At 38.8% G+C, this 14169-nt stretch overlaps 1 protein-coding gene across 1 annotated transcript in view; it reads right to left on the bottom strand.

Annotated features, from left to right (window-relative positions):
* The window catches only part of bcr (BCR activator of RhoGEF and GTPase), a 79737-nt gene that overhangs the window by 23005 nt on the left and 42563 nt on the right, over positions 1 to 14169 (bottom strand). The window contains exons 2-4 of the mRNA XM_055154081.1: positions 10700 to 10884; positions 1912 to 2016; positions 1024 to 1209 (exon numbers count right to left, since the gene is read on the bottom strand). Of these exons, the coding sequence (XP_055010056.1) occupies positions 1024 to 1209; positions 1912 to 2016; positions 10700 to 10884 (476 nt within the window). The remainder of the gene's footprint in view (positions 1 to 1023; positions 1210 to 1911; positions 2017 to 10699; positions 10885 to 14169) is intronic.

Raw genomic sequence — 14169 nt, forward strand, 5'->3', positions numbered from 1 at the left:
AAAATGACATCAAGATCCATAACAATGTGTTTTTATAGTAGAGAGTAAACCTATTTGTGTAGATAATTATATTATATGGCCAGCATATCCATCTTTTATGATCATCATAAACGTGTTATATTGTGGCACGGGGCTGTGGAAGAATTCTTTGTATGAAAGATTATTACTACACCTACTTTGTAATGCACTTCCCACGATGAACAAATAATGCTTGATGAGTAGATGTGTCAGAGCCAATTCAATAATGACATGAAAATAATTGTTACTAAGAGTTAAGCATTACACTCCATGGATGCAACATAGACTTTTTTTATGAAAGATTCTTGTCAGAAAAAAATTAATTGGATTTTATTAGGGCAAAGAGGCAAATTAAATCTTAAAATTTGAGTGGAGTCTCACGGGCAGACTTGTCAGATAATAAAAAAATTAGAGAATAAGGGAAAAGTGTCAAAAAGGGGCAGGATCCTATTTATTGCAGCTTGTTGGAGTGATGAAGCTCGCAATGCAGTGGCCTGAGTTGCCTCCAGGAGAAAGACAGCATTGTGCACCCGCCTTCCTGCTTCCATGAGTGGAGTGGTGTGTGCATGTGTTTGTGCATGTGTGTGTGCATGTGTGTGTGCATGTGTGTGTGCATGTGTGTGTGCATGTGTATGTGCATGTGTGTGTGCATGTGTGTGTGCATGTGTGTGTGTCAGGGAGGCAAAGACTTTGAGGAAATTAGCAGATGATTCAATGGGGGTTAATAGAGCCATTGTAAAAATGATTACCCAGTTCAGTAGGCTTGGCCTGGCTTTTTTTCTTTTTTTTTTTTTTTGGGAATAAGTGTTAGTTGAGAGCAAAGTACTATTGAGACGAAACTAAATGGATTGTAACCTCAAAATAATTCACAAGAGAAAAGCATTTATAACTCAAGCATGCCCCCCCCCCCCCCAAAAAAAAATAAAAAAATGATCACTTACTCATCACCATGGAAGCAGGTTATATTTGTTATGCTTTTTATGTGCATAACAGTCCAAGACTCACCATCTTCTGGAAGAGGTCTCCCACTCTCTGGTGGTGGCTCCACTGCTGCACTCGGGGCAACAGGCCATCGTAGAACTCTTTGTGGATCTCGTAGAGCTCAGGCACTTTGAAGAAGATGGTCTCGATCTGAGCCACAGTGAGCACCGGCTGAGAGGTGGTGGCAGCGGCCTTCAGTGGCTTCATAGGCTGGTGAACAGACAGAGGTCAGATACTAGACCAAAATAAGGCTTTTTTAAAGTGTACTATGTAACAACTTTCTGGTGGAAAGTCTACCACCACTGTGTCTTCATGTGGATGTTATTGCTTTTCTGTGAATGTTCTGCAGTATGTCATTAGACTTATCTATCATCATAGAAAGAACAAGTTAATATCACCAGGTCAAACTGTAGGTCAGATCTGTGGTGGGTTGACAACATTCATAGTAAAAAAAAAAGTGTATTGTTTTAAAAATAAATTAAACTGTATTGAATTAATGTATGACAGATATTCTGTGGAACACTGAAAACATCAACATCTAGATGGACACAATCTGATGACATACCCTTCTCCAGAAAAATTGCAGAGTGCACCTTTAATGAATAGTAGCATTGTTAACATTTTCAGTATGATGTCAAACACATGCTATATTCTGTGAAGTACAACTGTCTGCTCAACTGCAGCCTCAGCTGCATAAAACTGATTCCCAGCTTACATCTGTCCTGATCAAAAAAGTCTAAGGGCCAAGCATAGCAATGCACTTCTTAGCTATTTTTACTTTGAATAAAACAACTGAAATATAATCTGTTTGACAAATAAGAAGGTGGTGAAGTAGATCCTAGAAATCTCAAGTTGAACTAAACTAACCTTCAACATCCACAGTGCATTTGTGTTTTGTGTGTCAGTTCTCACCAACAGCAGAGCTTCCAGGTGGCTTAAGTATGTCTCCTCACTGGCCAGGATCCCAGACAGCACCCACTTCCTCATCTCCAGACCCTTTTCCAAGTCACACTCCGTCTGCAAACACAACAGCAGGATTGTTCAGTGCTACCATCCAGACTCATTTTTGGATTTACTTTTCAAACAGTAGGTTATCAGAGTGGTTCCCATCGGCTTAGTGGCATTAACAGCTTGTCAACATTGGATTTAGATCTAGTCAAGCAGTTTTATAAAGAAATTAAGCGCAATAAATGAACAAGAAATCACCATGACATTTTGACAATACAGTGAACCCACACCCATGCACATGTTTTAGGATAAAGAGAGAAATGGAATGTAATTTAATAATAAAAATAGGTTTAGCATTAAGTGTTATTAATCCTTTTTGGGCTAGGTAAACTGGCATATGTTAATTCACTTATTATGCTCAAATACAGACACATGTTTTTGGCATCTCCTCACGCACTCCTTGTATTGGTCACCCACTATGATGCTTTGAGAGAGTGACAAGTGAATTCATCAAATCATAGTAACTGTACTCTTATTCTAATACCTCTTGCGACAATATGAAAGCTAGATGAATTGCAACAATGTTTTTTTTCCAATATCGCCCACCCATCAAACAAGGTGAATTCAAATATTGAGCTGTACGTCTAACACAGACAAAAGCTTGCACAAAAGCTGTTCTGTTGCTTCCTTGTAGCACCATCTGGAAAGTCAAACACTCCCAAATGGCCTGTGGACGGCCCTGTGTTTCCCTTCAGCAGAGTCAGAGTTCAGAGGAGTGTGGATGTGAGAGGGGCAGACACATAGACCGACAGAGAGTGGACCAACTGAAATAACCCACACAGGGAGAATGCCCTCTGGGTGTTGAGCTAAAGCAGGAATATATGAAATGTGTGTGTGAAAGAATCTAAGGGTGCCAAGTGAGTAAAAAAAAAAAAAAGTGAATTGCAGGGAATACATATGATAATCTATATTCAATATATTGCACATGATACTGTGATATATTGCTGTTAGAAGAACAAAATACATTTTAGCAACATTTCTTTGTTAAACCACTACTTGTATAAAGTTCATATGAAATGCATATATTTTAATGTAATCACATCAAATCTGTGAATATGTCAAGTGTATTGCATAAACAAGTTTCCTTCCACTAAATAATCAACAAAATTGTAGCGTGTTCCCAAAAATAAATGCTAAAAGACACCCAAAAACAATCTTTGATGATATATATTTATAAAGCACCACAGGATAATGATACTGTATCACCAAATTTAGTATTGTTATTTCGATATTTTTGCACACCCCTAACGTACATGCAAATACAATTTAACAGTAGGCTACTGATTTAGAGCTGGGGTTTCTACACTGGGGATCAGGTCAGGAATGCTATAAGATTTCAAGATATTTAGGTTTAAATTAGTTTCATCACTATTTTCTCAGTGTCTGTGTGTCTGTATACTGCTCTATATGGTCTTTATTAAATGAACTGGGCTAAAACAAACCTGAACTGTATAGGACAGAATTAGAGATCATAAAAGCAGACAGGGAAGTAGTGAGTCACATGGAAAACAGTACAAAAACAGGCTACTTCAATGAACAGGGTCAGTCCAGCACAAACTAGCCATGGTTTGAAAATTATAGTGAATTGGAAAACGTTTGCAACATTGATTTCAGTATAAATAAAATATCATGAATTCTCTAGCAAAATGTGCACATTAGTCTTCAATGGATAGGGCCCTAAAGGTGATGAGAAACTCTACAAAACTAATGTTCTCTTCTACCTTGCCACACAGTTACAGACTGGATGAATAACAAAGCTTTCCAGACTATTGATTTTTTGGAGTCAATACAACGCCACAGTCTCAAGCCATCACAAAGCTTCAAGGGATAGACTTAAACAGGCTAGTATTGTCAGTTCTATAGCGGATAGTTTTTAAATAAATAAACTGGGAATCTGTATTTTAATAACATTGAAAGACCATGCAGCTGTACACAGTGAACTAACTTAAATAATATGAAAAAAAAAAAAAGTGTCAAAGAGAGTAACTTCATAAATTATCTTCAAGAACATAAAAAAAAAAATAAAATCTGATTTTATATTGGTCCCATAAAATTGCATACATTTCTATAATTAGCAAATACAGCAAATATACAGACATATATATATATATATATATATATATATATATATATATATATATATATATACATACATACACACACACATTTAAAAATATAACTGAAAGAGTATCTTTAAAACTATTATTGTGAATAAGTTCGAAAAGAAAACCTTCGAGTTATTTGGGAGTTAATGAATAAATTATGAATCCTTTGCTGAATTACAACACTGTATTGAAAGAATGTTCACTAACATACACAAAGGCATAATTTAATTCCTGAACTTTCAAAATAAATCACAAGCACAAACTAAAATAAAGGTACAATTTTGCACACATATTTTACACCATCTCTTAGGGTGTTTTTCGACTGCTCATGCATGGCTAATGTTTGCAGAAGATCCAGCAGAATCAATACAAACAGTGTTTATTTGAGGAGCAGATCAGCCCGGAGGAGCAGAGACAAGTGCTCACTAATAATATTATTGTGCGAGTCTCTACGGCCCAGTACTACAGCACACTGTCAGGTCCTATACAAACACCAGGCTGAGAGGAGAGGCTGCACTCCGCACTTTATTAACCATTTTCAATTTTGATTTTTCATATTCTAATCTACTTAGCACCTGTTCTGTCAGACATGGTTTTGTGGATGGCATAATAAGATTGCGCATGATCTCGGGATGCCTGGGCTACAGAAGAGCTGTCAAAGAGTTAGATTACGTGATGTATAAAGAAGGTTTTAACACAGAATTGATCGATGGCTGCTCCAATCTGAATTACTACTGGTTGAACAGTTATTAAAAGTTGCTCACAAATAAATCATTGCTTTTGTACAGAATTACCGAGTTGGTTTCTATGCACAACAGGTACTATTTGGAAGCACAGTTTACACTGCTATCCAAATGCCAGAGATCGCCTCAGGAGTAACCCACAAAACCTCAAAGAAACGAATTTACATATTGATCATACTAAATTTGGTGATACAGTATCTATATGTCATATGTTGTAGAGCCCGACCGATATGGATTTTGCTGTGGCCGATATATAATGGAAGTTGGAGCTGCCGATAGCCGATATAATCACCGATATATTTAGTGATGTAAAAATTCACTGTAAATGTTGAATTGTTTAAAAAACTTAGGTTTGGCTCTGGTGGATTTTAAATTGGGTTTATTTAGGCAACATTTATTGTTATTCTGCCTCTTTACATCATATTTACAGACAGTAGGTTGACTTAATGGCATTTTTGCATCACATTCTAGACACTAGTGATGGGTATTCCAGTTCTTTTTAGAGAACCGGCTCTTTTGGCTTGGCTCACTAAAAGCTGCTGGTTCTTTTGGCTCCCAAGTGGCTCTTCAGATTGTTTTGTTGCAAGCAGGACTAAAGCACGTCTAAAGCAGGACTGAATCAGGACTGAACCAGGTCTAAACCAGGACTGAAAAAGGACTAAACCGGGACTTATTTATTTTATGCTAAACTACAGTCAAATATGCTCGTTTTTTTTTGGTTTTTTTTTAATCCTACGTACACGCAAATTTCTCAAAGTTTCGTTTTTAGCCGCTGCCGCTGTCAAACCACGAGTCTGCACGCGGCGTGAAGAGAAAAAAAGTGAGAGAAAGAGAAAACACGGCTCCCAATAAGGATCAGGCTCCCGTCGTTCCCTTCAAAGAGCCGGTTAGTCATTTCGTTCGCGACGGAACCATAACTAGTAAAGAAAGTAGCGCTATTAGCCTTTAGCCGTAAATACGTGCGCGCCGCGGTAATTGAGGGTGTTTTCACACCGACAGTATTTGGTGCGCACCAAACGGTCCATTCGAACCAAAAGTGGTTAGTTCGGTTCGTTTGCGTTGGTGTGAAAGCGTCAATCGGACTCGGACCCGAACCAAATCAAGCGGACCGAGACCGCAAAAAAGAGGTGGTCTCGGTTCGCTTGAATCCGCACCAAATGACCAACTTTGGTGCGGTTCCTCTGGTGTGAAAGCGAACCCGGGTCCAAACCATAGACAGTATGGACAAACGGACTATTTGAAATGCATCATGGGAGGGACACGCGTCTCCTCTGCCCGAAATGACGCGCTGTACGATTCCAGCGCAGTAACAGATTGTTGTCCAGACGCAGATGCGATTCATTTTCGAATTATTTTTACCAACAGTGGCCAATACAGAGAATGTAACACACGAAGATCAGAGCAAGTATCAGTGTGCGAACGTGTGGCTCCAAAGTGAGTCAAAATTGGGGGTGCGTACCCCTGTTCGGGACCTACACGCACAGAGACGACCCGGTGTTCCCCGTGATCACACAGCAACCAACATTTGTTATTTTAGGCTTTAATTAACCAAATAATTTCATGGCAATAGGCAATCGCCCATTCAATTGATACAACTTTAAAAAGTCCCCGTTTTTAGCCTAGTGTGAGAAATACAGTCGGACTAGATCCAAACCAGAGTCCCGAACCAGCGGGGGCAGCTCCGGTTCAGGCCGGGCTCAGAGGAGCTGCAGCGGGGAGCCTCGACCTGAGGAAGCGCTTTCCCCGGGAAGAACCAAATGCGCGGAGGACGGACGCTCAGAACAACATATAACAAACCGAACTGGACTCACGCTTCTGTCCGGATGCTGCACCACCTTGGAACCAGCCGCGGTTCTTGAGCGCGGAGAACCGGAGCAATGCGCCGGACCTGTAGTCCATAGCGCATTCTTGCTTTTCCCGCACGGAAACAGCGCGCAGACGACTGAACGTACCCGCTCGGACTTAGTCCATCAAGCACTGGTCTTGCTCGCCACCGTTTGGAACCAGCACATGGAGGACAGAGCCTCCGGACAATCTGACCAACGAGCTTGTAACAGAAGACCAAGGACCAGACCCCAGCCCCGTCCTGAGGAGCTGCGCGCTACTGTGAGCGCTGTTGGCTGCTGCTGTTACCCGAGCTCTGGGCTGATGCGGTGAGTTTGTACAAAGTTCTACATGTTGCTGTTTTATGAGTTCATGGTGATAATTTGAGATGAGGACGGCCCGTGGTTTTAACAGGAACATCGGTGTTGATAACTGGAGTATCGCTGTTTTACCGGGGAAACAGAGACACGTCAATCGAACCAGTTTTGGTTCGTTTGCCGGTGTGAACGCGGACCACACTGGAGTGTATTTGCTACATAATAACAATTTTATTGCCTGGTGCGGACCAAATAATCGAACTAGCGGTGTGAAAACGACCTAATTATATGCGCAAATATCATAATTCACACCTCTATTCACAGCTCATTTACATATCAGTGCAGGTCCAGTAGCAAATATACGGCCAATATAGTCACTTTAGAACAGACCAATAGAAAACAGTCTGTTTATGTGCGGGAGCTACAGCAGCTAAGCCATAACAAATGACAAAAACTAGCTTCAGAGTCGACATATTTCCAACACTCACCGCTCATACAGGCTCCTCCTCACATCACAAATCTTCACTAATAAATGTCCTTTTAATCCAGACTCAAACCGATTGTCCGTAAAAAGAATATAATCTCAGTGTTTGGATCTGTGTCTGCAGGTGTAAACAAACACACGTGAGTGACGCGACTCTGTGGTGTGTTCAGGGACAGTACGGACACACACAGACAAATGACTCCGTAGATAAATACTGATGTGGAGCCACATATTAGGACATTTATCTGTCTGTAAATTGGATTAAATGAACAGAATGTAGAGAGTCTAAGCTTTATAACGAGGTATAACATGCCCACGTGAAATATCGGCCCCTATCAGCAAGCATATCAGCCGATAGCCGATATGCCTAAAGTTGCCCATATCAGCCGATAATATCGGTCAACCGATATATCGGTCGGGCTCTAATATGTTGTTGTAACTATTTTGTTTATGCAAAGCATTTGACATTTGTTTTGATCAGTAAAACAGGCTCGGTGTATTTCATATTAAGTTTGAGCAGGTAGTGGTTTAACAAAGAAACACAGTTTTAAAATGTCTGAAGGATAGTGATATAGCAGAAATTCATGTGCAATATATCAATATCAAATTATGGCATGTAGTGTAAAATAGTGGTATTATTAAATTGTGAGCCATGTTTAATGTATTGTATCGAATCTTCATCACATCATATAGATCATATTATCAAATATGACCCCTGTCCCTTACCACTGTCCTCTCAGTCATGTCTTCTGATGGAGCAGTGAAGGAGCCTCCATAATAAGTGATTTCACTAGGGTCCCCCCTGATGACTCATCAAAGTGACATCACTAAAGCATCAGCCACTCAGAGCTAGCCTTAGCTCTGACACATCATTTATCACACTTTTAGAGTGGGACTGCTGAAGGGCAAACCAAAGACATGCTAACTTTAATTTCATTTGATTTGCTAATAGGTGTGCTCTGTTGCATAAAGGTCATATATTATGAAAAATTTCCTATTGTGAGTTTTTAGCCATGTTATAATGCCGTTACCCCCCTAAAAACATAAGTGGATTTGTGTTTGTTTCATTCACACACGTTTGAGTAAACCTTTATTATTAGTCTGAATTCAAAGCTCAAAATGCTCTTTTCCACCTTGTGATGCGACAAAGCAGTAGTTTTCTAGTTAAAATAACACCTTCTACCTTTTGTTCAGTAGAGATTGGCAATTTCAGGACTGAAATCATCATCATCAATGATTCTAGTGAAGGTTTGAGGAGCTTATAAACAAAGTGGAACACGTTCTGTATTACTACATGACATCACAAGGTAGAAAAGAGTGTTTTCTGTTTGGTGTTAAACATGTGTGAATGAAGCAAAACACAACTCCAGGTACATTTTTGATGAGAAAACAACTTTATGTAGAATATTTAAAATTGTATTTAAACATTACTTAACTTTTCAGTGTTGTTGACTGTGAAGAAATCTGTTCAATCTAAGTACTGATTTTAAAGGCAAAATGTACTGATTTATTCATAAATGCAGTTTATATGACATAAGACAGCCAATTATCCAATCAGAAAACTGAATGAGCCCACTTTCAATTGCTAGACTGTACAACTAAACCTTGTTCCAAATAATAGGGCTATCTATTACGATGTGTCACCAGTTAATAATAGCTGATGACAGTAATGAAAGTAACCATGACAACTTTGAATTCAAGTCTTTTGTAATTCTGTTCTCTGCATCATATTATCGTAAACACTTGTGTATCATGTTTACATACAGAGGATCATGTGTTCAGAGTGTAACTAAATCCCCCTGTTGTTTGTGGACGAGGTCAAAGGTCAAATTCAGGGGGGATCCATCCGTAGTTGTCAGATTGAGCCCATCTATCAGACTGACATGGCTGGGTTAGCTGCTCAGACGCTGAGTAAACAGTGAGGGGGCGGATATTAATTCATGAGCTGTGATGCTATCAACTGCTCCCAGGGCATGGCAGGAGAGCAGCAGTATTAGCCTCTTATTCCCATGATGCATCAGTGTCCTGGGTTAGCATATGGGAGCAGCAGGTTCAGGCACTGTTGGAGATATAATTTCATTTAAAATTTAGCATACAATTTATATCCCTTCTTCTGTATATACTGGGGAAAATTCTATAGAAATTTCTTAGGGCAGTTTCTTAGGTGATTCCACTGACCTTTCACTATTGTTAGACCCTCTATTTGCTCAGTAACAGAATGCACATACTGTACTGATACAAATGCAAATGATAATAAATATTTGGTGCACTGTAATCTGTACTAACTAACCCATAGTTTATGCATGTTTATGAAGGTATGTGTGCATCGTCTCCATGGCAACCCTTAAAAAGCACAAGCCATCATAGATCACAGGCTTTCTGGGGGGAGGGAAGATGGAGGTGATAGGTAATTCGGTCTAATACCCAGGATGAGGAACAGCTCGACTCTTCAGGGGATGGGTTTCTGTCCCGGTTCACTGCCTCCACACTATATCAAGCTCACTGTAATGGCAGATCTGATTTTTCATCAATTGACAGCTTTGCTCTAAGAATAGATTAGCCCACTTCCCCTCACTGTATTGAGGTCAGAGAAAGTATTGGCACCTATTGCAAACCAACACTGGACTTATTCATGTTTACTGAGCTTGGTATTAGTAGATCAATATGGCATTAGATTTGGTTAGTTATTTTTAATCTGCTGCTTAGACACAAGTCAGTAAATACAAATACTGTTACATAATATCTGTGATAACATGTTAAACAATATTTTTTAATTTAGTCTTAATCTTTTGACAAAAATGATTTTTAGTTTTAGTCTTTTTAGTCGACAAAAATGTCATGCTAATTTGGTTGACTAAATCCATAATAGTGGTCAGCTATGATAAATTGTATGGCATTGCTTCATGGGATCTGTACAGAAGAGCTCCTTGGATTTTGATTTTGTTTATGGTCTAGTTGGATCTAGTTTCTACTTGTACCTTACATTCATTTATGCTTAGCTTTTATTAATTGACAGTATCAGTACTTTTAGTAGATGAAAAGATCTACTTTTAGTCATAGTTTTACATGAGGAAATTGCGTAATGTGTATGTGTAATGTAATGTTATCATGGTCATAGTTTTAGTCATTATGATTAATTTTATTTTGTTTTAGTCACCAAAAAATAGAATGAAATATTTTAATTTAGCAGTTGACCCTATTAGAACAGGGCACACATACCGACTTGGAGGATTCCATAGAGCCAGAGGACAGTGTGTCGCGGCTGCTGCGGCTCTTGGAGCTAAGGTGAGGTGAAGAGGAGGGGGAGTCATCGATGAAGGGCAAGATGTCGTGGTGCCTTCTCTGCTCCTCTGCCCTGTCTGCGTCATATCCATATGAGGGAGGGGTGGACGTGTAGTGACCATCTGCAAGAAAAAGACACACCTAAGTTTCAAATGTCTTTCTATTTCTGTTGTGACGCACTGATAACTAGGGCTGTACTATTGAGGAAAAAAAACTGAGAGCAATTGCGACAATTCCAGGAACATTAATATTTAAAAGAAGATTGAAATCTGAACTGACAAGACAAGAATTGTATGAATTTACAAACATGTATGTAGAGGTCTAAAGTACAAGATATTTTTTATAAAAAAGACTTCAGATTTTGGTATCCTATTATCTAAATAATTGTGGCCTTTGCGATTTGATCGCACCAACTCAAAAAAAAAACAAAAAAACACTCACAATAGTAGAAGTCCTGACCAATGCTAGTTTAAGATCTGGAGATATTTCACTGCCCTGCTCCTAATTTTCAGTGAAGGATGGGTCAAATGCAGAGGACACATTTTGTTACAATACAAAAAAGCACGAATCACATTTAACCCAAATATGTGATAACTATTATAATTGTAGCTACAAAGGCAAAAGACTGCAAACTTACACTGTACCTATGGACATTATACATGAGCAGGCACACACAAATATAGTGTAGTCATTGACTAAACCTCCTATAGTACTGTCATGTTGCTCAGAGGGTGGTATCACTGCCTGGTCTATAACAGTGAGTTGCCAACAATGCACAGACAATTTACCCTAATTAATGCCATTCTGGAAACTAGGGCACACAAAATGAGTTTCCCCCTAGAACTCAAACGGCGCATAAATTTATACAAAGCATAAAGAAGCAGAGCACTTAAAAGGCCAACCACAAACTGGGTCAAGGTTCAGATCATTTGAACACAAAGCTGCATTCGTCAGCTCTATGGAGTGACTGTGATTGTGTGAGCTATCCTATACCGAGAGGTTAGAAATCAAGAAAGACAAAGAAAGACACACATTTCTTCGACAGCTAAAAATGTGATATTCTAGCAGGTGTATGTGCTATAGAAATACCTATCCAAATAGTTATATTTCAAAGTTTGGGCTTTGCGATTTGCCAGATCAATTCACCAAATCAAATTCTAATCAAATGGTTGCAGATCACACGTTTTGGCTTGAGGCTGCAGCCAATCCTGTGGCTGTAAAGCATTTTGTTTGGACTAGAATTTGGAATTTGGAAAGAATTCATTTGTTTTTTGAGTTTAGATTAATTTTATTTATTTCAATAAAAAATATGCAATTGAATCAAAATTAAATTTTTGATTGATCGCTATGAATGGGGTAAAAGATCTTTACTGTTTTGCCATAGCCCTATTTAAAAATGTTTAATTAATTAATTAATTAATTTAGTTCTGTTAGGTTGGACAAACATCTTTACTTAGAGTACAGCTTTGATTGATTAAGTACATACAACATTCCAATCTAAAAAATGTATTCGGTGGCAGATGATGTGATGTATTGGAGCAGACATCTTGGATCGTGACCTCTTGTCCATGTCCTCCTCTTCCTCTTCCTAAACTCCACAGCAGCAGCAGCCGTCTTGGCTCACAGCTGGCAGGGCTTCCTCACTGCTGACTCAGACTAATAACAGGCCACGGCCTTTTCTGGAGCAACACATACACACAAGAATGACCACACTATTCTCCACACATCACACTCAATTGTAATGATTGTGAATTCTAAAGAGCATATAGACTCTAATAAATATAAAAACAGCCAGTATTATTAGAATGTGTAAATGATGTAAAATGTTACAGACCACAATGCCCTATTCCCCATTTTAGACAAGGGCAAGAAGGGTAAAACATCCTAAAAGAACCATTAGTAAAAAGTATCATGATTATTTTCTATCCTAGAGTCAAAGTGAGTAATATAATCTCTTTCACCACACAACCATTTATATTGTAGTAATAGTGACTGTGGTAGTAGCTAACCAGTACCAAATGACTAAGATTTACACTTTTTTATTACTTGGAAACTTGGAAACAATAATAACTGATAAAGAACAGACTAACAACATTTGAAGCTGTGAAAATACTAAACCTAGTTAAATGCGAGCAAGTCTGACCTGAAAGAAATCATATTCAGTCAGCAAAGTACATCTGAAGCATATGTTCTCTAACAACAAGAAGCAAAAGTATGAGGAGGACAGAGTCACAACGGTACACTAGAGTGTCCGGGCTTCTCTGACCTTCAGCCCACCCACAGCCTGCTCCCTCTGTGTACTCTGCATCACCCGTGGGTGGCTCCTGCCCACTGCGGCTACACTGACCAGCAGAACCCTCCACTGACACTGTACCCTCTATGTGTCTGTGTGCAAACAAATACAGGACGGATTCCCTCACCATCCTACCACTGCTATTCATTTGAATCTAAAGTTAGTCAATTCTGTGGCATTCAGGAAAAAATCAAATGTGAGTAAGTTTAAAATTATGCAGACAGAAAGTTTATTCCCAGATCTTCAAAATGAGAAATACATTGAAGACAGGCAACTTGCATAAATGATTTAATTTAACAATCATGATCAACATTAATAACCAAAACATAAAGAGAGGTACTAGTCATTATTAATTAAAAAAAAAAAAAACAAAAAAAACAAATACTGACATGAAAAATTCCAATAGATGTTAAAGGTGACTATGCTTTCATAAAGATATTATTCCTTTGGAAAGAAATGGCATAAAACTTATCTGTCTCTATGGACATAAGTGATGCCGCCAAGCTTCAGTCTGACCTATGGGGATGTGACCCCACTCAAATGAAAATACATGTTTTTCAAAGTACTGAGCATTAAAAACATAAGCATATGCATAAACATGATTTAAACTGGTTTAATTCCACTGTGAAACATTTTTGGCATTGCAATAACATCTCCATGTTATTGCAAGTGGGTGGCAGACTCCCTACCAGAAAAGTTACATAGTGCTCCTGATCTGTCTTTACAAGGTCCCCAGTGTTTGGGACCACTCCTTAAGTTTATTATTATTTTTCATGTCTTGGTGCTAAGTGTGCATGACCTGCAGTTTCCAACAGATGGGGGAGGGGCTGAACTTTAATAGTCTGTTAATGAGCCACTTTAACCTGGGCTGGTCAAACACAGAAAAGCACTGTGTCTACACATGTGCTCACTTCTACTCCAACAAACACTAACCACAACTGACTAAGAGCTATCATGTCCATCAGTCTATATGCCTTGCCTATCTGAGGATATTGTCCAGTCCTCCCTGAGTCTGCACACAATAACATAAGTTTAGGTTTAGGACTGAATGACTTTATTTATCTAAATGAAATTTAGATTTCATTATCTTAAAATTATAAGGTGGAATCAGGAA

Source organism: Boleophthalmus pectinirostris, unplaced genomic scaffold, assembly GCF_026225935.1.
Source record: "Boleophthalmus pectinirostris isolate CB_2022bp ecotype Guang Dong unplaced genomic scaffold, ASM2622593v1 HiC_scaffold_18, whole genome shotgun sequence".
Taxonomy (NCBI): Eukaryota; Metazoa; Chordata; class Actinopteri; order Gobiiformes; family Gobiidae; genus Boleophthalmus; species Boleophthalmus pectinirostris.